General features: G+C 35.2%; 2 protein-coding genes across 6 annotated transcripts in view; one reads left to right on the top strand and one right to left on the bottom strand.

Annotated features, from left to right (window-relative positions):
- The window catches only part of NCK1 (NCK adaptor protein 1), a 553292-nt gene that overhangs the window by 190035 nt on the left and 341522 nt on the right, over positions 1-21735 (bottom strand). The window lies entirely within an intron of this gene.
- STAG1 (STAG1 cohesin complex component) overlaps positions 1-21735 on the top strand; it is a 389253-nt gene that overhangs the window by 117992 nt on the left and 249526 nt on the right. For all 3 annotated transcript variants that reach the window (XM_053929346.2, XM_024565652.4, XM_024565653.4), the window contains one exon: positions 9471-9635. In XM_053929346.2, the coding sequence (XP_053785321.1) occupies positions 9471-9635 (165 nt within the window). The remainder of the gene's footprint in view (positions 1-9470; positions 9636-21735) is intronic.

Consider the following 21735-nt stretch of genomic DNA (forward strand, 5'->3'; position numbering starts at 1 on the left):
ATTCCATTGTGTAAATGTCCCATAGTTGTTTTATCCACTCATCTACTGATGGACACTTAGGCTGCTTCCATACTTTGTTGACTGTAAATAAAGCTGCAATGATCATAGGGATGCTTATGTTCTCTAGAATTAATGTTTTGGGTTCCTTCTGATATATTAGTGGACGTGAAATCTCTAGGTCAAAAGGCTGCTCCATTTTTAATTTTTTGAGGTTACCTCCATACTGCTTTCCTCAGTTGGCTGCACAAACCTGCATTCCTACCAACAATGCAAAAGTGTTCCCCTTTCTCCACATTGTCTTGTCTCAGAGCTTCTAGCACATTCAGACTGCAGTGTATCTTATACAGAGCTTTGCAATAGAGTAATTTTGAATAGTTAAATTTTCTTATACTGCAGTGCTGACTTATACTTAAAACTGTTTACCAGAAATGTAGGTACACATTAAATTAAGTAGTATGTAGTTATAGTACAGCATTTGTCCTGAGAATTAATCAAAACTCTGGCAGTAGATTGCAACATTTTCATAAAGATTCAGTGAAGAGTATATATCTTTGTGACTGAGCATATTGTCCATGAAATTTCATTATGTAATATGTTGAGGCAGGTTTTGTTTCAGGTACATAGTTTTGTTTTTCTACAGATATTCATTAACAGCTTTTTCCCTCCACTGTTTCCCTTGAATTAGCTGCAGCAATGAACACATGACCCTAGTGTTTACATCTCTAACCTTGTGGTCCATAGAAATTTTCTTGAGAGAGAACCAAGATGGCGGCGTAGGTAGACACACTGCGCCTCCTCGCACAACCAGAACTGACAGAGAATCGAACAGCAAGGGGGACCGACACCAAGGAAATAGAAAATAAACATTCATCCAGACTGGTAGGAGGGGCGGAGACGGGCACCGGGGTGGAGAGGACTCGCGTGGCTGTGGCGGGACTGAGACTGGCGGGAGTGTGGGACAAATGGCGCAGGCAGTCCGAGCACTAGCAGACCCTGCGGCCCCACATTTGCACAGATAAACCCAGAGGGTCAGACTCAGAGCGGCGGAGAACAGGGCAGGCAGAGCAGCGGGTAGCACCCCGCGGCACCACATTCGCCCACAGATAAACCGGACGAATGGCGGGGAGCGAAGCAGACCACACAACCCAGGGCTCCAGCGTGAGGAAATCAAGCCTCAAACCTCGGATTAAAAACACCCGTGGGCGTTGGGGCGGCAGCAGGAGAGACTCCCAGCCTCACAGGAGAGGTCATTGGAGAGACCCACAGGGGCCTAGAGTGTGCACAGGCCCATCCACTCGGGAACCAGCACGAGAGGGGCCCAGTTTGATTGTGGGTAGTGGAGTGAAAGATTGAAAGCCGGAGGAGAGTGAGGCGGGCGCCATTACTCCCTCTCGGCCCCTCCCCCACGAACAACGTCACAGCGCAGCAACCAGTGTTACCCCGCCCCGGTGAATACCTAAGGCTCCGCCCCTTAAAGTAACAGAATCACCAAGACAAAAAAAAAAAAAAAGGCCCAAATGACAGAACACTTCAAAGCTCCAGAAAAAATACAACTAAGTGAGGAAGAGATAGCCAACCTATCGGATGCACAGTTCAAAACACTGGTTACCAAGATGCTCACAGACTTGGTTGAATCTGTTCGAAAACCAGATGAAAAAATGAAGCCTATGCTAAGAGAAACAAAGGAAAATGTACAGGGAACCAATAGTGATGAGAAGGAAACTGGGACTCAAATCAATGGTGTGGACCAGAAGGAAGAAAGAAACATCCAATCAGAAAAGAATGAAGAAACAAGAACTTGGAAAAATGAGGAGAGGCTTAGGAACCTCCAGGACACCTTGAAACATTCCAACTTCCGAATTATAGGGGTGCCAGAAGGAGAAGAGGAAGAACAAAAAATTGAAAACTTATTTGAACAAATAATGAAGGAGAACTTCCCTCATCTGGCAAAGGAAATAGACTTCCAGGAAGTCCAGGAAGCTCAGAGAGTCCCAAAGAAGCTGGACCCAAGGAGGAACACACCAAGGCATGTCATCATTACATTACCCAAGATTAAACGCAAGGACCTACATCCAAGATTACTGTATCCAGCAAAGCTATCACTTAGAATGGAAGGGAAGATAAAGTGCTTCTCAGATAAGGTCAAGTTAAAGAAGCTCATCATCACCAAGCCCTTATTATATGAAATGTTAAAGGGAGTTACCTAAGAAAAAGAAGATCAAAAATAGGAACAGTAAAAATGACAGCAAACTCACAGTTATTAATGACCACACATAAAACAAAAACGAGAACAAACTAGGCAAACAAGTAGAACATGAGAGTTGTCAATAGGGGAGTGGGAGGGGGAGAGGGGGGGAAAGGTACAGAGAATAAGTAGCATAGATGATAGGTGGAAAATAGACAGGGGGAGGGTAAAAATAGTGTAGGAAATGTAGAAGCCAAAGAACTTATAAGTATGACCCATGGACATGAACTATAGGGGGGGAATGTGGGAGGGAGGGGGGTGGGCAGGATGGAGTGGAGTGGGGGGGGAAATGGGACAACTGTAATAGCATAATCAATAAATATATTAAAAAAAAGAAATGTTTCTTACACTATTATTTATGAGAAAGAATGTATGAGTGTTTCTTCTTCACCACTAATTGACAAAATTGTATTAGAATGTTGAAAAATAATCTTAAATACTATAATCTCTTTGAAAGTTCTGTTTTGCTATGTGTAAGGATCAGCATTTTTATGTGTGTGGTACATAGTAACTTCATGATGAATGGAAGAAATAGAAGTTGTGTTGCATGAGTGAAAAAAATCTATTTCCTAATACCTTGTATTCTGTAGATTTAATCAATTTGAGCTTGCTCATAATTACATTCAGGTTATGCATATTTGGTGGTAATACCACGTATGTGTCACTTGGGCACAAATTCTGAAAGGTAGAATAAGTGCGACTCCTTTAGTCAAAACATAGAAATTAGACATGAACACTAGGTTGAGGCAGATATTTTTGAAGAGTTCCACTTGCTGTTAATAGAAGAAAGATTTCCTAGGTAGGGAGTTTTTGGGGTACATGGAGCATGCTGATCTTGTTCCACTGAGGAGAACATGTCTCTAGGATCAGTAAGCATTTAAAGATCTGTGCTGAGCTAGATCTATTTTAGAGCTACGTGTGTCTGTATTTTGGCCGTCTGTTGTGAAGATCCCACCTTAATGGCCTGGTATTCAAGGATAGGTGGTCAGTTTGTCTGTTGGATAAGGTGATAATAGTAGGACAGGACTAGCTGAAGAGGAACTAAATTAGATTAGATTACTGACTAGATTACAAAGGCATTATTAACCAGCAAATTTAGGCAAAGACTGCTCTTAAAGTGGCACAACCTGAGAACTGGACCAATGAAGAAAGTTGGACATAGAATCTAATCTATTTCTTTCATTTGACAGTACCTTGAGTCCTTGTCCAGGAATGAGACTACAGATGGCCTGACCTGTGTACCAGAAAAGTATAGGGAAGGGAGCCTGGCAAATTACAACAAAAGGGTTATGTGTATTCTTACCCTTTGAAATAACTCATAATTCTTAATTTTTAAGTTTCCCCCTACATTTGTGCCTATGTCTGCAACCCCAAACAAACATGTGATTTGAGTGGGATAAGTATAGCTAATGTCTGAGAGAGGAATTATTCCTAGGAATGCAAAATTGTACCCCTTGGGTATAAGCTAAAGATTAAGTATATTGTTATGATCTTCCCTCTTCCTTACTCCATTTTATTAGCGACAGTCTTTCTGAACATCAGCTGGCACTTTGTGTCTTTAGTGTGTATTACTGTCTGAATCTGTACTAGGAAAATCACTCTTGTGATAATGGAGATAACATAGATATGCCCTAGATAAGATCAAATGGATTTTTATTTTTAATCTGCATTTTTTGCTCACTTTATAACCAATACTAAAAGGCTTCCATGTATGAGAATTAATGCTTTGTTTTGCTCTTACAACATAAACATTTCCTACACATACACAGGCTTATTTATTATATTATTTATGATAGTAAATGATCTGAAACAAAATGTCATGTCCATCAACTGATAATGGCTAAGTAAATTAACGTAAATCTATGCAGTGAAACACTGCCACTTTGAGAAAAGAATAAGATATTCTCTAGGTCTTGGTATAAATTGATTACAAAATATATTAATAGTTACAACTGGATAATGCACATCTATGCATAAATAAGAAAGTATAATAGATACATGGAAATTGATATGTTGGTTGTTTCAACTTTTTATAATCTGTTGAAATTCACAAAAGATTTAACCAACTTAATCATTTTTAAGTGTACAGTTTAGTGGTGTTAAATACATTCATAATGTTATGCAGTCATTACCACCATCCATCTTCACCTTCATCTTTTAATACTGAAGCTCTATATCCATTAAATGATAACTCCCCACCTCTCTTCCCTCTAGTCTCTGGCAACTGCCATTCTCCTTTTTGTCTCTGTGATGTTGAATAAGTACCTGGTATAAGTGGAATCATACAGAATTTGTCTTTGTGTGACTAACTTATGTCACTTAGCATAGTGTCCTCATGGTTCATGCATGTTGCAGCGTATGACAGAATTTCCTTCCATTTTAAGATTGAATAACATTCCAGTGTATGCATATAGCACATTGGGACACTTGGATTGCTTCCAGGTTTTAGCTATTGTGAACAATGTTGCTATGAACATGGGTATATAAATAGCTTTTAAGACCCTGCTTTCAGTTCTTTTGGATGTATACCCAGATGTGTAAATTGCTGGATCATATGGTAATTCTATTGTTGATATTTTGAGGAACTGCTATATGATTATCTACAGTGGCTATACCATTTTACATTACTAGCAGCAATACACAAGAGTTCTGATTTTTCCAAATCCTTTCCAAGACTTGTTTTCTCTCTTTTTTTTTTTAAATAATAATTATTCTAATAGGTTGAGGTGGCATCTCATTGTAGTTTTGATTTGCATTTTCCTACTGATGAGTGATATTGACTATCTTTTCATGTGTTTATTGGCCATTTGTTTATCTTCCTTGGGGAAATGTTTATTCGAGTGAGTCCTTTACCCATTTTCCAATCTATTGTTTGTTTTGTTGTTGAGTTTTATGATTTCTTATCAGATATATGATTTGCAAATATATTCTCTATAGGTTGCCTGTTTACTCTTTACCTATTGAATGACCTTGGCTCTTTTGTCAAAAATTATTTAATCATGCATGTGAGGGTTTATTTCTGTGCTCTCTTTTCTATTGGTTTCTGTTTGCCTTTATGTTAGTACCACACTGTTTTGATTACTGTAGTTTTGCAGTAAGTTTTGCAATCAGTAATATTGTGTTCTTCCGTGTTGTTCTTTATTTAAGATTATTTCAGCTCTTCCAGGTCCTTTGAGGTTTTCTATGAGTTTTAGAATGGGTTTTTCTATTTCTGCAAAAAAAAAGATCACTGGGATTTTTGATAGAAATTACATTGAATCTGTCAATCACTTTGGGTGGTATTGACGTTTTAACAATATTAAGTTTTCCAATTCATGTGATTGGGATGGGTTTTCATTTATGTCTTAAATTTTTTTTTTTTTGCATTTGTTTTTATTATGTTTAAATGTCTCTGAAAGGACATACAGGAATAAATTAATTAGTTTCCTCTTAGGAAAGACGATTTTGGCTTGAGGGCCAGGTGGGCAAGCTTTATTGTATAACTTTAATCATCCTTTGACTTTCCAGCCATGTGCATGTATTAGCTAGTTAGTAATGACAAGTAACAGTTTCCCTCTGTATTCTTCATACATATATGCATGCATACATACACATGTGCATGCACGCACACTACTAAGATGTCTTTACTCCAAAGAATGAGCACAAAAACAAGACTTGTTGGAGGAGCCAGGATTTAGAATCCAGCTAAACAGAATGAATGTGTGAAATAATTTTTTTCAGGCAACTTTAATTATCAGTATAGCAGGATTGTAGCCTGTAAAGATTCATGGGTAGTAGATGATTGAACAGGTAGTAACTGATATCTTTACTTGCCAAGGAAGTTTTTGGATTTTAATTTGATGGTTATGAGGGCCACAGAAATCAGAGTTTAAATAAGCAAGGGTGTGATGGGATTAAGTTTCCTGTTATAAAGATTACTGTTGTTACAGTTTTAGAATAGAATGACCTTGTCCAACAGATATGTGAGCCACATCTGCAATTTAGTATTTTCTAGTAAGATAAAACAAAATGGGTAAAATTAACTTTAATAATACAATGTATTTAACTTAATATATGATACATTATTTCATCATATGATCAATATAAAATTAAAGTTATTTTAATTTTATATGTTTTTTTTTATACTAACTCTAAAAATTTTGTGGGTATTTTATATTTACTGCACATCTCATTGTTGACTAGCCATATTTTTATCTTCATGAGCCTAGTGGTTGTTACCATGTTGGACAGTGCAAACATAGAAAATTATCAGGGTCCACTCAGAACACAAAAACCTCACCAGTAATTTGAACAGGAAAAGTTAATGTGAAGAATTATTAATTATTGAAAAGTTCTTTAGGAATCGCAGATTAAGATGAGGTACCATTATATATTTGTTAGAATGGCTGAAGTCCAAAACCCCAACAATACCAATCTCATAGCGAGGACATGAAGCAGCAGGAACTCTTACTTTTTGCTGGTGGGAAGACATAATGGTACAGCCACTTCGGAAGATAGTTGGGCAGTTTTGTACAAAGCTAAATACAGTTTTACGAAATGATTCAGTAACTGTCCTCCTGGGTGTTTATACTGCTTTGAAAATTATGTCTGTACAAAACCCTGCATGTGAATGTATATAGCAGCTTTATGACTAATTGCCAAAATTGGTGACTGAGATATCCATCATTAAGTAAATCAGTGACAAAATGTGATACATTTATTAAATGGAATCTTATTTAGAAATAGAAAGAAACTTGTTATTTACCCACTGAAAGACATGGATGACTCTTAAATGCAAATTGTTAAAGTATAAGATGCCAGTCTGGAAAGGGCACATACTGTGTAATTCAAATTATATGACTATCTGTAAAAGACAAAACTATACTATACTAATGATTTAAAAATATTCACTGTTAGGGGGAAATGGGAGGTTTGAATGGGTGAAGCACAGACGTTTTCTTAAGGTGGTGAAACTTTTCTCTGTGATAACAGAAACATACGTATATGATATAATGCATTTGTCAAAACCCATTGAACTTTACAGAAGAAGAGTACATTTTATGAATACAGATTGTTTAAAAATCATACATAAACACACACTGATGGGAATATGTCAGATGGACATAGGAGTCGACTGAAGCTCACTGAATGGCTAAAGTTGAAACACGTTGAACAACAAAGTAAAATAGTGTTGAAATTATAATTCAAAGTATAAAATAAATGTTGATTAGTTTACATTAGTATAAATGATCGAATGAATGAATGAGAATAGACAAATCTCCCATACTGAAAGATTCCAAATAATATGTGTAAATATTCCTCCCTCAAGGAGGTAGAGTACAGGTCCTCACCCCTTGAATGTGAGTGCATGTAGTGACTTTGTTTGAAAAGGGTACAGTGTGGAAAATGGAGGAAAAGTAACTTTACATTGGCGAAACCTGACAACACCTCAGCCAACTCATTAAGGTCAATAGTTATAGTGATTGTATGTAGTCTTGATATGAGGAATTTAAAAATAATACTGTCTCTCACATCTTTTTTTCCCCGAACCTGTAATTCAAATCTAGTCTTCAGAAGACCCACAAATAAACCCAGTTGAGAAACATTGTGCAAAATACCTGACCAGTAATTTCTCAAAGTTGTCAGGGTCACCAAAAACCTAGAAAAGTCTAAAAAAGTCTTAACTGTCACAGTTAAGAGGACTTTAAAGCGACTCGATGTAAATGTAGTATGCTATTCAGGAAAAGGTCATTAGCATAAATGAAGAAAATCTTAAGTATGGACTTTTGTTCAATATTGATTCATTAATTATAATAAATTTATTATACAAATGGTAAGTGTTAATAATAGGGGTGACTAGAAGTGATGTATATCCTCTGTACTGTCTTCACAAGTTTTTTTTGTAAATCTAAAACTTATAAACATAATTTAATTAAATATAAGCAGTAAACTTGTGTATAAATTCAAACACAAAAATGGTTGTAAGGCTGTTTTCTAAGAGGAATAAAAGTACTAAGGACCCAGGAATAGAAAATGAAGGTAACAGGTACTTTAGTGGTGAGAGAAGACCTTTCATGCTGTGCTTTGTAGTGTTCCTCCAATGCCCTCTAGTTACAGAGCCTAACATTGTAGCACATGACAAAAGAAATGTTTACAGGGTCCAGCTCCAGCGTCAGAAAGTGGGACAAATAAGGGTGAATTTGGAGGTGAGAGGCAATAAATTAATGACTGAATAGGCTACAAAAGTAAATTAAATCACTCAAAAGAGAATATAACTATTGAGAACAGAGGCTCAAGAGAGACCTAAGGTAACATTAAGCAGGTAAGGAATATAGGGACAGAAAAGGTATCTGAAATGAAAAGAAATATCCTGGCCTGCTGAGACTTTCAAGAAAGGTCTTATTATATTTAGCAACATTAATTTCAATGGTAAGTTTGGGGAAGCAGCAATGATGCTAAGCTTGTATATAAATGAATGAAATTTATGGGAATAATAACAGCGATTGCGAGCAATTCTATCGAATTACCCTTTCCTCTAAAGGTGGAACATAGATAAGTTGGTACTTAGTGTTGAACTGTTATTATTTTTTTAAACTGGGGGTATGAGACCTGGTTGGGTAGCACAGTAGGTTAAAGCATCATCCCAATGTGCTGAGGTCATAGGTTCAATCCCTGGTAAGGGCATATACAAGAATTAAAAAACTAGAGGCATGAAATGGGATGTTAATTGAAGAATGTGAGCTCTATCAAGGTAGGCATGTTTCCTTTGTTTATTCCCACATTTCCAGTACCTAGAATGGTTCCAGATATGTTCAATGTATATTTGTTGCATGACTGGCTAAGAAATAATTGAATACTTTAGTAGAGGGAGAAGTCAAATATGCAGTATTTCCAAGTAGTTTTATTGAACAAGTTTCTGAGGAAAGGAGAGTATTGAAGAGGGTATGAAGAAAGATATGTCAAGAGAGGGACATTATTAAAATGTTCAGCCTTGGCGTTATTATTGTAAAAAATACTAAATCCTTTTTTAAATTTTATTTTCATGCCTTAAATTAATTAACTTACTCTTTGCTGTTTGCACTTTTATTCACTGAAAACAAATGGTAAGCCTTCCTTTGGTCAGGGGTTATGTGTCTTGCCTTCAATAGTGCTGACTACCTTTCATAAGATCAAACATAATTTTAGAACACTCTGCTTAAAGCAGAGTATGTCTACATTTATTTTTTTTCTTTATGTTTTTACTCAGTCTACAAATAAGAAACCTCGAAAATCTCCAGGAGAGAAAAGTAGAATTGAAGCTGGAATTAGAGGAACAGGCCGTGGAAGAGCTAATGGGCACCCTCAACAGAATGGCGAAGGGGAGCCTGTCACATTATTTGAAGTGGTGAAACTGGGGAAAAGTGCAATGCAGGTAAATTTTAAGAGTTTTTTATTTTCTTCCCCATTTATAAAGCAATACAGTCAACGATCTACATGGAACCTGTTAGTGTATATATTGATATTTTATGTACTCTTGTTGATTGTGTGTTCAGGAGGTTTATCCTTAAAGGTTTTGCTTTGGTGGTTTTGTAGAGGATCAGGGAAAGGCATTTTGTTTAATAGTAAGATACATTGTAGAGTATATTGTGCTGAGTAAAATGACTTAACATATAATAATAGAAGCTGCTTAGGAGAATATTTATTGCCTTAATATATTTTTAAGAATCTGTCTTATATAGGTAATGTGTGCATTGAAAGAAGAAAGTGTATAAAAAAGCATTTCTAATTAGTGAATTAGGAATAACACAGTTAAATGTTTCATAGTTATATTGTATATCTGATCTTTTATAACCTTTTTACTCTCTTACTTTTCTATTCATTCACTCAACAAATACCATCAAGTCTTCTGCAAGAGCATATTTGTATTGGTTTCATACTATAAGGGTAAACAACAATTATTCATTTTGAAGTACTAGAGGTGAAATTATTTCACTAAATGGTATTTGACTGTGTGATACATAAATATCATATTACTCCCCCCCAGATTGTATTAGTTTATATTTCACCAGAAGTGTACCTAGCAATGGGATATTTTATATTTAAGATTTTTCAATTACATAGGTAAAAATGTTATATTTTAATTTGTATTTTTATTTTTCAACTCATATATTTATTTGAGTTTGAAATTTAGGTAATTTATGGAACAGATTTACTTTTAGAACTAATAGTAAGCTTTTTTATCGTTTAGCAAACTTTCTCTATTTTCTACCTGAATTTCCTTTCGAATTCTTTAAGAGTTGAGTGTTTACTGTTTTTTATGTGTTGTTACCAGATTGATGTGTTCACAGGTTTTGGAACTGGTGTGGGAAAGGAGGGGGTGGAGTAGTGAGATGATGCTAGATGGTAGAAGAAATATTGAATTCTCAGTTATCTAAAGCTATGGGCAATTTGTAAATTATGTAAGCAAATTTAAAAATAGATTAAGTAACTTTCAGCTATTAAGCATGACAATTATACTTTAATAGAAAAATTGTTAACAAGCTACAAAAATATTTATTTTCGAGATCTGCCTTACTGTATTGGAAATACAAGCAGAAAACTGAAGGAAGTTTTATTTTAATGCAAAATTTTTTCATATAAAACCTTATTTTACCAGGTATTTGCTTATGCAAATATAGTTTTAATGCATATTATGTTAAAGCCCAATAACAGCTTTTATTTAATATGAACAAAATCTCATCTATATTTGAAAGAAAAGAGTGAATAATATAAGCTATTTCTTTTTGTCTACTATGTTCTTTCTGTATTCTTCATTCAGATCAATTTTCCCTAATGCTGTTTTATACCATTACTCTCTGCTTAAATCATTTCGAATCCATAGTTTATGGAAGGTAAAGATTAGTAGTCAGCCCTCTCTTGTTTTTCATAATGAGCTTTAACTCACTTTTTCAGCTTTTTCTCTCTTTATATGTGTCTGTCCTGAACATATTTTTTTTACTTTATATTATGTTTTATTTTTATATTATATTTATATTTTATAATATACTATCTTATAAAATATACTCTATATTCTATATTCATATATAAATATATAGAATAACAATAGATTATGTGAAATATATTATTATAAAATATTATATTTTTACTTTATATTATATCTTCCTAAGTATCTTCAAATCTATAAATTTCTGTAATTTTTTTTCACTCACCTTTCTACTGTGACCTTCTTCCCCCAATGAATTTACGTTATATTTTTACATATTCTTGCACTACTCTCTAATATGACTGGGTCATTCTTTATTTACCAGTTTGTATTTGAACTGCTTTATTCTTCAAAATGAAGTATGTGTAAGTTAACTACTTTAGAATGGTTGTATTCTATTAAAAATAGTAGTACTTTGAGTATTTCTATATGTTCACCTGAAATGTACACGTGGGAATGTTTTTGTAACATAAATTCCTGAAAGCGTTTTTGAACAACAGAAATAGGTGTTTTAAAAACTAATAAAGGTCTTTTATTGAAGGTGTGGCATATTAATTTTACTGTTTACTACCTCCTCATTTCAAATGTAAAGTAATAATAGATAAAATATTAAAAAGATAATACAAACAGACATTAATGAGTTTAGAAATGAAAATTTTCTGTGGTTTTTATATAAGAAAAACTACTAAGTGATGAATAGGATTAGGATAGAGAAGCAGTTACTTGTAGCAAAGAGTTTGCAAACTAAATTGAAGAAAGTTGATGCTAACTGCATAGGCTAAGGCTTATGTTGAGGGTGATGATATGTCTCTCAGATTACTCTTGATACTCCTAGTTTATGCATATTATCCATGTAGTTATTAATAGAGATTCCTTTAATACTCAAGAGGTTCCTAGTTTAGATAATTACTTATATCAAAACTTACGGGGTATCAAGGGCTGAGGGAAGGAGAAGACAGGCATAGGCATAGTCCTTGTAAACAGGGTCTGAATTGAAATGTCTGCTTACTTTGTGGGTGACTGGGTCTTTAAAAATCCTTAGTATTAGAAGAGGAAGCACTGAGCCCATATTGTATGCTCTAGTTCTGCAGTGGAGTGACAAGGATAAGCAGAGGTAGTCACAAAAACATGGAGAGGGTAGAATAGTAAAATAGATAAGTATACTTAAGATACTAGAGAGATGAAAAAAAAAGGAGGATAAATTTAGTAAATTAGTTTTACTGAGGGAAAAAGAACATTAGATTCCATCAAAGGGAAAATCCAGGATTTGGCATTCATTAGAATGTATCTCAGAGAAATAAAGAAGTAAATATGAAGGAACAATTGAGGGGCTTTGGTATGGACTGAAGGGTTCCATAATATGCCAGGAGAATAAGTCAGGGGGAATAGGATATGTTCCAAAACATAGTTTTTAAAGAGATAATTTGATTCAATTTCAGACACATTTTCTCAGATCTAAGGGTTTGTCCTCAGAATTGAACAAGATAAGTGAAAATATATAAATATAAATAGTATAGTATAACTACAGAATATTGAGGATTAAAAGGAAATCTTGAAATATTTTATCAAAGAATGTCTGGCTCTCACTATAATGCAAGTGATGTTGAAATATGCAAAATAAATTCCCCTTCTAAATTACATTATACTTACAAGTATGGAAAGGAACTTTTAAATAATTCATGTGATAAATAAGATATATACAGAGTTGAAATGTGAATGTTAATGAAAATACTGGGGCCAGCCAAAGCACTGCTTGGATAAATATACAGTCTGAAATGTATTACTTATTAGCAAAAGCAGTAGAAATGAGAAAAAAATATAGAAAACCTAAAGTAATTACAAAGAAAGGAATAAAACTGGAAATGGAAATTAAATAGAAAAAGAAAAGGGCAACTAAATAAAAACATTAATCATTTGAGTTCAATATATTATCAGGGCCTGAAGGTTTTATTTCAAGATTTCAAGGATGGTTTAACAGTAGAAAATCTTTGACTCTCCTAAACCAAATAATCATATTTTGGGAGAAGGGGGGCACCGATCCTTATCTGAATTGATACAGAATGTTTAGAAAAATCATTAGATAAAATGTAGGTGATATTCATGATGAACAATAACTCTTGGTGAATTAGGAACAAGAGGAAAGTTCCTTATCTTGGAAATTGTTATCTCCCAAAAAGCTATAGCTTATACTACATCATTTTAACAGAGACATTTTAACCTATTCCCAGGACCAAGCAGCAGAGTTTCGACTACTATTCAGTACTCATTATAAAACGAAACAGGATATAAAAATTCTGACATTTATAAAAGGTGATAAAAAATTATCTATTTCAGAAATTTTGAGATAGACCATAGACTATCAGAAATAATGACATGGACACTGAGAGCTTCTTTGGGGGTTCTATCAGGGGAGTGCAGCTACTCATATACCCTTAGTGAAAGATTAGTTCTCTACTCTACTTGGGAAGGTCGTCCTCGTCTACCGAGTCTGCAGCTACAGGAGGGACACACATGGATCGGTGAGGGAGGGAGGGGGCACCTGCCTAGCCAGCCAGATCAGCGGAATCAACCCTGGCAGTCAGTGGGGTGACAGATGTCATAGCCAGATTGCCCTCACATCCGGCGGCTGGCAGATCAGTCAGTCCCACATTTGCGTGCTGATAACTTGGGAGGATCAGCTGGGGAGCGAGACAGATCTCATAACCCAGGGTTCCATTGTGGGAAAATAAAGCAGCAAAACCTCTGACTGAAAACACCTGTGGGGATTGAGGTGGAGGGAGAAACTCGCAGCCTCGCAGGACAGTTTGTTGGAGAGACCCACGGGGTTCTAGAACGTACACAAAACTACCCACCTGGGAATCAGCACCAGAAGGGCACAATTTGCTTATGGGTAGTGGAGGAAGAGACTGAAAACTGGCAGAGAGCTCAGCAAGAGGCATTGTTCCCTCTCGGAATGCCCCCCCACATACAGGACCACAATGCAGCAATGTGGGTTGCACCACCCTGGAGAATACCTAAGGCTCTGCCCCTTACTATGTAACAGGTGCGTGGAGGAAAAAAAATAGGGCCCAAATGAAAGAACAGGTCAAGGCTCCAGAAAAAATACAACTCAGTGGTGAAGAGATAGCCAGCCTATCAGAGATGCACAGTTCCAAACACTGGTAATCAGAATGTTGAAATGGTTGAGTACAGTCAAAAAATAGAGGTAAAAGTAAGGCTATGAAAAGTGAAATAAAGGAAAGTGCACAGGGAACCAACAGTGATGGGAAGGAAACTGGGACTCAAGTCAACAATTTGGAACAAAAGGAAGAAATAAACATTCAACCAGAACAGAATGAAAAACAAGAATTCAAAAAAATGAGGAGAGGCTTAGGAACGTCCCAGACATCTTTAAACATTCTAACATCCAAATCATAGGGGTGCCAGAAAGAGAAGAGGAAGAGCAAGAAATTGAAAACTTGTTTGAACAAATTATGAAGGAGACCTTCCCTAATCTGGCAAAGGAAATAGACTTCCAGGAAGCTCAGAGAGCCCCAAAGAAGTTGCACCCAAGGAACCACACACCAATTCACATCACAATTATGTTACCCAGATTAAAGATCACGGGAGAATCTTAAAAGCAGCAAGAAAAAAAAAACAGTTAACTACAAAGGAGTTCCCATAGGACTGTTCAGCTGATTTCTCAAAAGAAACCTTGTGGAAAGAAGTATTAAAAGTCATGAAAGGCAAGGATCTACATCCAAGATTACTCTATCCAGCAAAGCTATCATTTGAATGGAAGGGCAGATAAAGTGCTTCCCAGATGAGGTCAAGTTAAAGGAGTTCATCTTCACTGAGCCCTTATTATATAAAATGTTAAAGGGACTTATCTAAGAAAAAGAAGATCAAAGCTATGAACAGTAAAATAACAACAAACTCACAAGTATCAACAACCAAACCTAGAAAAACAAAAATCAAAAGAATGAATCAAACTAAGTGAATGACTAGAACAGGAACAGAATCACAGAAATTGAGTTCTGTGAGGGGAGGTGGAGGGGGCAGAGCACAGGAGGAAAGGTACAGGGGATAAGCAGCATAAATGGTAGATACAAAATAGATGGGGCAGGGGTGGGGGTTAAGAATAGCATGGGAAGTGGAGAAGCCAAAGAACTTACATGTACAACCCATGGACATGAACTAAGGTGGGGGAATGATGGTGGGAAGGGAGGTACAGGATAGAGAGGAATGAAAGGGTAAAAAATGGGATGACTGTAATAGCATAATCAGCGAAATACATTCTTAAAAAAGGAACTGATGAGAGTGTTCAGCAGAATTCCTAGAGAGAAAATTAACATTAGAAAGAGCCTTCTCTATAGTAGTAATGACTACTTAGAACATTTATTAGGAACCCATTAAGAAAACACTAAAGAAAAATGAGTAAGATTTTTGGTGGAACAGAATAAAATACTATTTCATACTCATCATGTTAAATAACATAATGGCTGGAAGATACTAAGAGTCACTCAGACAGCAGAGGAGCAATTAGCAGAAGTACAAATCTGTATAACTCCTTTGGAAGAAAATTGGACAGCATCATGAAAAGCTGAATAACCTATACATTTTTTATTCATTCAGTAAATATTTAATGAGTACCTACACTGTAGAAACCACTTTTTTCTTTTTCTTTGAGAATATTTTGTTTGTTTTAATTTTTATTGTTATTCAATTACAGTGTATGCCTTTTCTCCCCATCCCTCCACCCCACCCTAGCCGAACCCCCCTCCCTCCCCCATCTCCACCCTCTTCCTTGATTTTGTCCATGTGTCCTTTATAGTAGTTCCTGTAATCCCCTCTCCTCACTGTCCCCTCCCCACTCCCCCCTGCCCATTGTTAGATTGTTCTTAACTTCAATGTCCCTGGTTATATTTTGTTCACTTTTTTCTTCTGTTGATTATGTTCTTTGAGAATATTTTGAAAAAACACAATTTAATTTCTAGATGTTACCTCTCAAGGAAATTTTGTGTATGTTTATAGAAGAGGCTCATAAAGAAATTTTTATTGTTCTTTGTAATAGCAAAAAAAAGTAAAGTACTAAATATATATAAATATGAATGGGACAATTGGTAAGTAAAGTGTAATATATCCAAACACTTAAATTCTGTACAGCATTTAGAGTTAGTAAAGTAGAAGTCTAGGTACCATTATGGATAAATGTCAGAAATCCATTTTAAGGTGTAAATGCAAGCTATAGAATGATATATAAAACATTGTAGTAACACAAAGTATAAATACATACATAAAATTATTTAACATCTAGCTTTTTGTACTGGTTACTTACTGAGAAAATAGAAAGAATGGGACCAGACAAGTATTTGTGTGTGAAGTTTTACAGCTGTAAGTGAACAAGAAGCAAAAAGAAAGAAATATGGCTGTTAAAATATTAAGTGTTGTTGAAGCTGCATGGTCGAAAGCTTCTTGTCTATCTTGTTTATTTGAAATAAAAATAAACAGGTGTTTCTGAAGTGACTTTTCTTCATATCACTTGTGAAGAATCAGTTTCACTAGGTAAATAGATATTTATCATACACCTCCTATAATCAGATTCTGTACTACGTTGTTTCTAAATGTACAGAATTGAAACCACAGTATGACTTCATGGAATATAGTGTCATGGGAGACATGTTATAGAATTTTTTAGTAACAGAGATATACAGGGTAGATTGAAAACACTGAATTCACTTAGTCCTATATAGAGTATGGGGTCATGGAAGACTTGTCTGTATAGATAAAACCTGAATTGAGACTTCAGAGATGGGTAGAGTTAGATAGGCAGCTGCAGAGGGCATTTCTTACAGTAGAAACAGAACATGCAAAATTGAAATCTATATGCTGACCATAGATGCTCTAGTAAAGATAGAGCTAAGAGAGAGTTTTATTTTTGTGAAATTGTTGTTTAAGAAAGAAAATGACTTGAGCATATTAGCATTTTTAGAAATACTGTTCTGAAAACAATTTAGATGACAGTTTGTGGGTATATGGCTGTAATCAGAGAGACCAATTGGGAGCCTTCTTTTTTGCTCATCTAATTGGGAAGTAATAAAAGTTTGAATTTAAAGAATGTCAGTGAGGATGAAGAGAAAGTGATAGAGTCTATAGATACTAAGGGTGTGAAATGAATCTGAAAGATGAGATAGGGGAAGGTATATAAGATGATTTCCAGCTGTTGTCTTAGTTTTGAGTTAGTAAGCATTTAACTGAATTTCTATAGTTCATATTAGCATATTGTATCCCAGATGTCAACTTAAGAAGCTAGACTATAGTTTATTCATTCCACAAAAATTCATTAAGAGCTGATTGTTGGGGGTTAGGTGCAAGAGATACAAATATAAACTAAACTTGCCTGACCATTGCCTCATAGTCTTTCAGGTCATAAAAGGAAAAGGAAATCCTTCTTGCTAATCATATAGTCTGTTAATGTATTATTATAAACTGTTTGTTAATATACCAGTACAAACTGTTGATTAATGCTAAGGAGACTTCTTTTGGTCTTAGTGCAATGATAATAACTTAGGTAGATAAGGAATTGGAGTTAGCCTATAAATGAAGTGTACTTAATGACACAGTTTGATCTTTTATTTACTTTTGACAGGTGACTGTGAAGATAAAACTGATTTTGTTCATTTTAAGTATGAATGGGGAAAAGATAGGTGTCTTTTTTTTTTTTTACACAAATGTTAATAACAGTTTTATTCATAATAGTCAATAAAGTAGTCCAGGTGTCTGTCAACAGGTTAATGGTTAAACAAACTGTGCTCCACTTAAACCATATATACTCAAATGTTATTGAAAAAATAATAGCTCAGATTCAGACCTGATGACAAATAATATCTCCTTCCACTGGCAAATATGTTACCTATTTCAACATTTTTAAATGGAGAGAGACCAATCAGAAAGAAACATTAAGCATCTTAAAATGAGTTAGAGAATCCAGTGGTGAAAAACCAGACACTCCCAGGTGACTGATGTCTAAAACTCTGCAGCCAAATGTAATCTAAAAGCTCATTTAAAGGGGGTAAGTACATATGCTTTTATTGTTAAAACAATACTTCATAACCAGTTGTTTTAAATAAAATAAATTTTTGACCTCAATATTGTATTTAAAGTTAAAGCAAAGCAGCAGAGAAAATGACTTCTTGAACTGGATTTTAATTCAGCTCTTGGCTTCACATGGCCTTTATCTAAAATATAATTCTGAAAATACAGGTAGTAAAACATAATGTGTCTAAAGAAAGAGTCTGTGATCAATCTTTTTCTCTCTGTAGGGGGGAAGCTTTGTTTTGATGTAAAACTATGGACTTTTATAAATAAGACATTGATCTATTTCCCAACTAACAAGTGCATTTTGTGCCAAATCTCTCAAATGCATAGGAATCCTTACCCAAGATTTAGCTGTGACTATACCAAGGAAAGTGAAAAAGCATCTGTGAACTTATTAAAATCTCATCTGTTAACTTGTATTTGAACTGACAATTGTATAGTGAGAGTATGGGAATTGTGTACATTTCTGAGCTATTAGTGGAATGAAGTGTTTATATTAATTTCTGAATGTTCACTGAAAAGTTTAAAAGTTTCAAGAAATATTAAAATGGCTGAAGAATGCCCACGAATTGAATGTAATATAAGAAATGCTAATGAGACATTAGAGAGAAAACAAATATTCACTCACACACTGCATAATGATGTTTTTGGTCAGTGATGGACAGCATTTATGACGGTGGTCCCATAAGATTATAATGGCACTAAAAAAATTCCAATTGCTTAGTGATGTCATAGCTGTTGTAACATCACAACGCGGTGCATTACTCAGGTGTTAGTGGTGATGCTGATGTAAACAAACCTCCTGCACTGCCAGTGAATAAAAGTATAGCACATAAAACTACAATATATACAATCTAGGTTTGTTTAAGTGAACTATATGATGTTTGCTCAACAATGAAATTACCTAAAGAGGCATCTTTAGAACGTACCCTTGTAGTTAAGTGGTGCATAACTATACTATTGATTGAAATGAAACTTATTACAAAGGTGGCCAGAAAATATTGGAAGAATGAAATACCATAATGAAAATGAGTAAAACCTCATAGAACTAAGCAAATTCTATTCATATGCTGAATAACCTTAAAATAAGTGAAATAATAGAACTTTGTTTTTATAGCTGTGACCACTACAGTGCAAGATACTGAATATAGGATTTAAAGTCATATAATAAAATATTAAAACATACGTTCTGATTTTTAGAAATGTAATTAAATTTTGAAAATTAAAATAAAGCTAGTAGGCTGTATTATACTAATTTCAGGTATAAAGCATAACGTATGTCATTAGTTTCAGGTGTACAACATTTATATATATCATGAAGTGATTACCACAAATCTGACACTGCTAGGTAATTATGTTACTGACTGTATTCCCTAAGTTGTGTGTTACATCACCATGACTTAATGATCTTATAACTGGAAATTTTTACCTCTTAATTCCCTTGACTTTTTTGACCTTTCCCTCTGGCAACTATCACTTTATTTTCTATGAATCCGTTTCTATTCTATTGTGTTTGTATGTTTTGATTTTTTAGATCCTACATCTAAGTGAAATTATGTGAAATTTGTGTTTCTGTGTCTGACTTATTTCACTTAGCATAATAGCCTCTGGGTTCATCCATGTTGTCACAAATGGCAATATTTCATTCTTTTTTATGATTGGGTAATATTCCATCACACACACACATATCTTATTTGTCCCTTTGTTGATGAGTTTAGATTGCATTCATATCTAGGCTATTGTAAATAATGCTTCAATGAACATAGGGGTGAAAGATCTGTTTGAATTAGTCTTTCTGTTTTCTTTGTATAGATACCCAGAAGTGTAATTGCTGGGTCATGTGTTAGTTCTGTTTTTAATTTTTGAGGAACCTTTATACTGTTTACTATAGTGGCTATACCAATTTGCAATCCCACCAACAGTAATTTAACATAAAACAACATTTACATAAAGTTCAGCTGAACGTAAAAGTAGAAAACTGAAAATAAAAAGTTTTTTAAGATAGAAGTTTATTTTTCTAATGAGTAAAAGATCATAGATAGGTGGTCTTTCCATGATGGTAAGTAGATTGTCAAATAATTTTAATAGTGAATCTTTAGTAATTATTAAACTATACATAATCATAACTTCAGCAGCTATATATTTTGATGGTTTTCACAATTGAATTTTTCTTTTAAAAAGAAAGTAGCTGTTAGGATAATATAATTATAGTCTGTCACCCAGGTAGCAGACATTGGGTCCTATTCCAAGCCCTGTGAATATCTTTATGTCTTGTCTGTTCTCATTGCTCTGTCCTGCTTGGGTGGGTAATCTGGGCCTAATGATCCTACTATTGGTGACAGCCAGCCACATTGCACTTCATGTCCCAAGAATAAGTCGATGTTTTAGGGGTGGGAGGGATGGGAAAGGTGAGTGTGCTCTCGGTGCTAGGCTCTTGAGGTGAACTGCTTCATTCCAGACCTCTTAGTTCCTGCAGATAAAAGCATGCATGAGTGGCCATAGTGTGGCCAGACCTGATAAAGCCTACCAAACATGCTTTTGTTGACACTGATTGCCTGACAACCTAAATGTGACAAAAATGGTGTTTGAAGGCTCATCAGTGCAACCAGATGTTATTGTGTTGGTAGGTGAACCTTATAGATATCCATGATGTGGAAAAGGAAAATCTGACCTGGCCAGTATGGCCCAGTTTTGGTTGGAGCGTCGTCCTGTAAACTGAAAGGCAGCGGGTTAGATTTCCATTCAGGGCACAGGCCTCATTTGCAGGGTATGTCCTCGGTGGGGATGCATATGAGAGGCAACTGATGGATGTTAATCTCTCATATCAATGTTTCCCTCCCTCCCTTCCCTTCTCTCTAAAAATCAATAAACATGTCTTCATGTGAGGATAAAAAAAAGAAGAAAAGAAAAACCTGAATCTACAATACAACACTTGTTGCCAAAGCATCACTGCCAGGAAACCTGTACTTTTAAACTCAGACTAGGAAGCTGAACAGCCGTGGCTCTTTTGTGACTGCTATGGGTTATATGCCAAGTACTTGCTGGTTGTCCACTACAAGCAGCCCACCATCTATATGAAGCAGCAGCAGAACACCTCTCAAAAGACCTGTGAGATGGATATTGCTGGCTCTGCCTATTTTTAGAAGAGGATTAGGTACAAATTACCATAACAATCTTGATGTGCACTTCAGTGAAGGTCCCCTGCTGATAATCTCTACATGAATAAGAAGTCCATCCCTGCCCCTCCTTGAAACATTTGACAAGTAGCTCCATTGTTGTCATTGTGGTGGTCCTGGTGGCCATTGTTGCTGGCATTGCAATCCTGTTGATTACCATCAGGAGGAAGTTGGGGAAGTATCAGAAGGTAGGAATCAAGGACTGGGGAAATTGAATATATTACTACCATAGGTTTGTAGTGGGGAAGGTAAGAGGATAGGATTTAGAACCACTTCTGGGTGAAATTTGATTCTTG

This window comes from Desmodus rotundus, chromosome 8 (assembly GCF_022682495.2).
Source record: "Desmodus rotundus isolate HL8 chromosome 8, HLdesRot8A.1, whole genome shotgun sequence".
Lineage (NCBI taxonomy): Eukaryota > Metazoa > Chordata > Mammalia > Chiroptera > Phyllostomidae > Desmodus > Desmodus rotundus.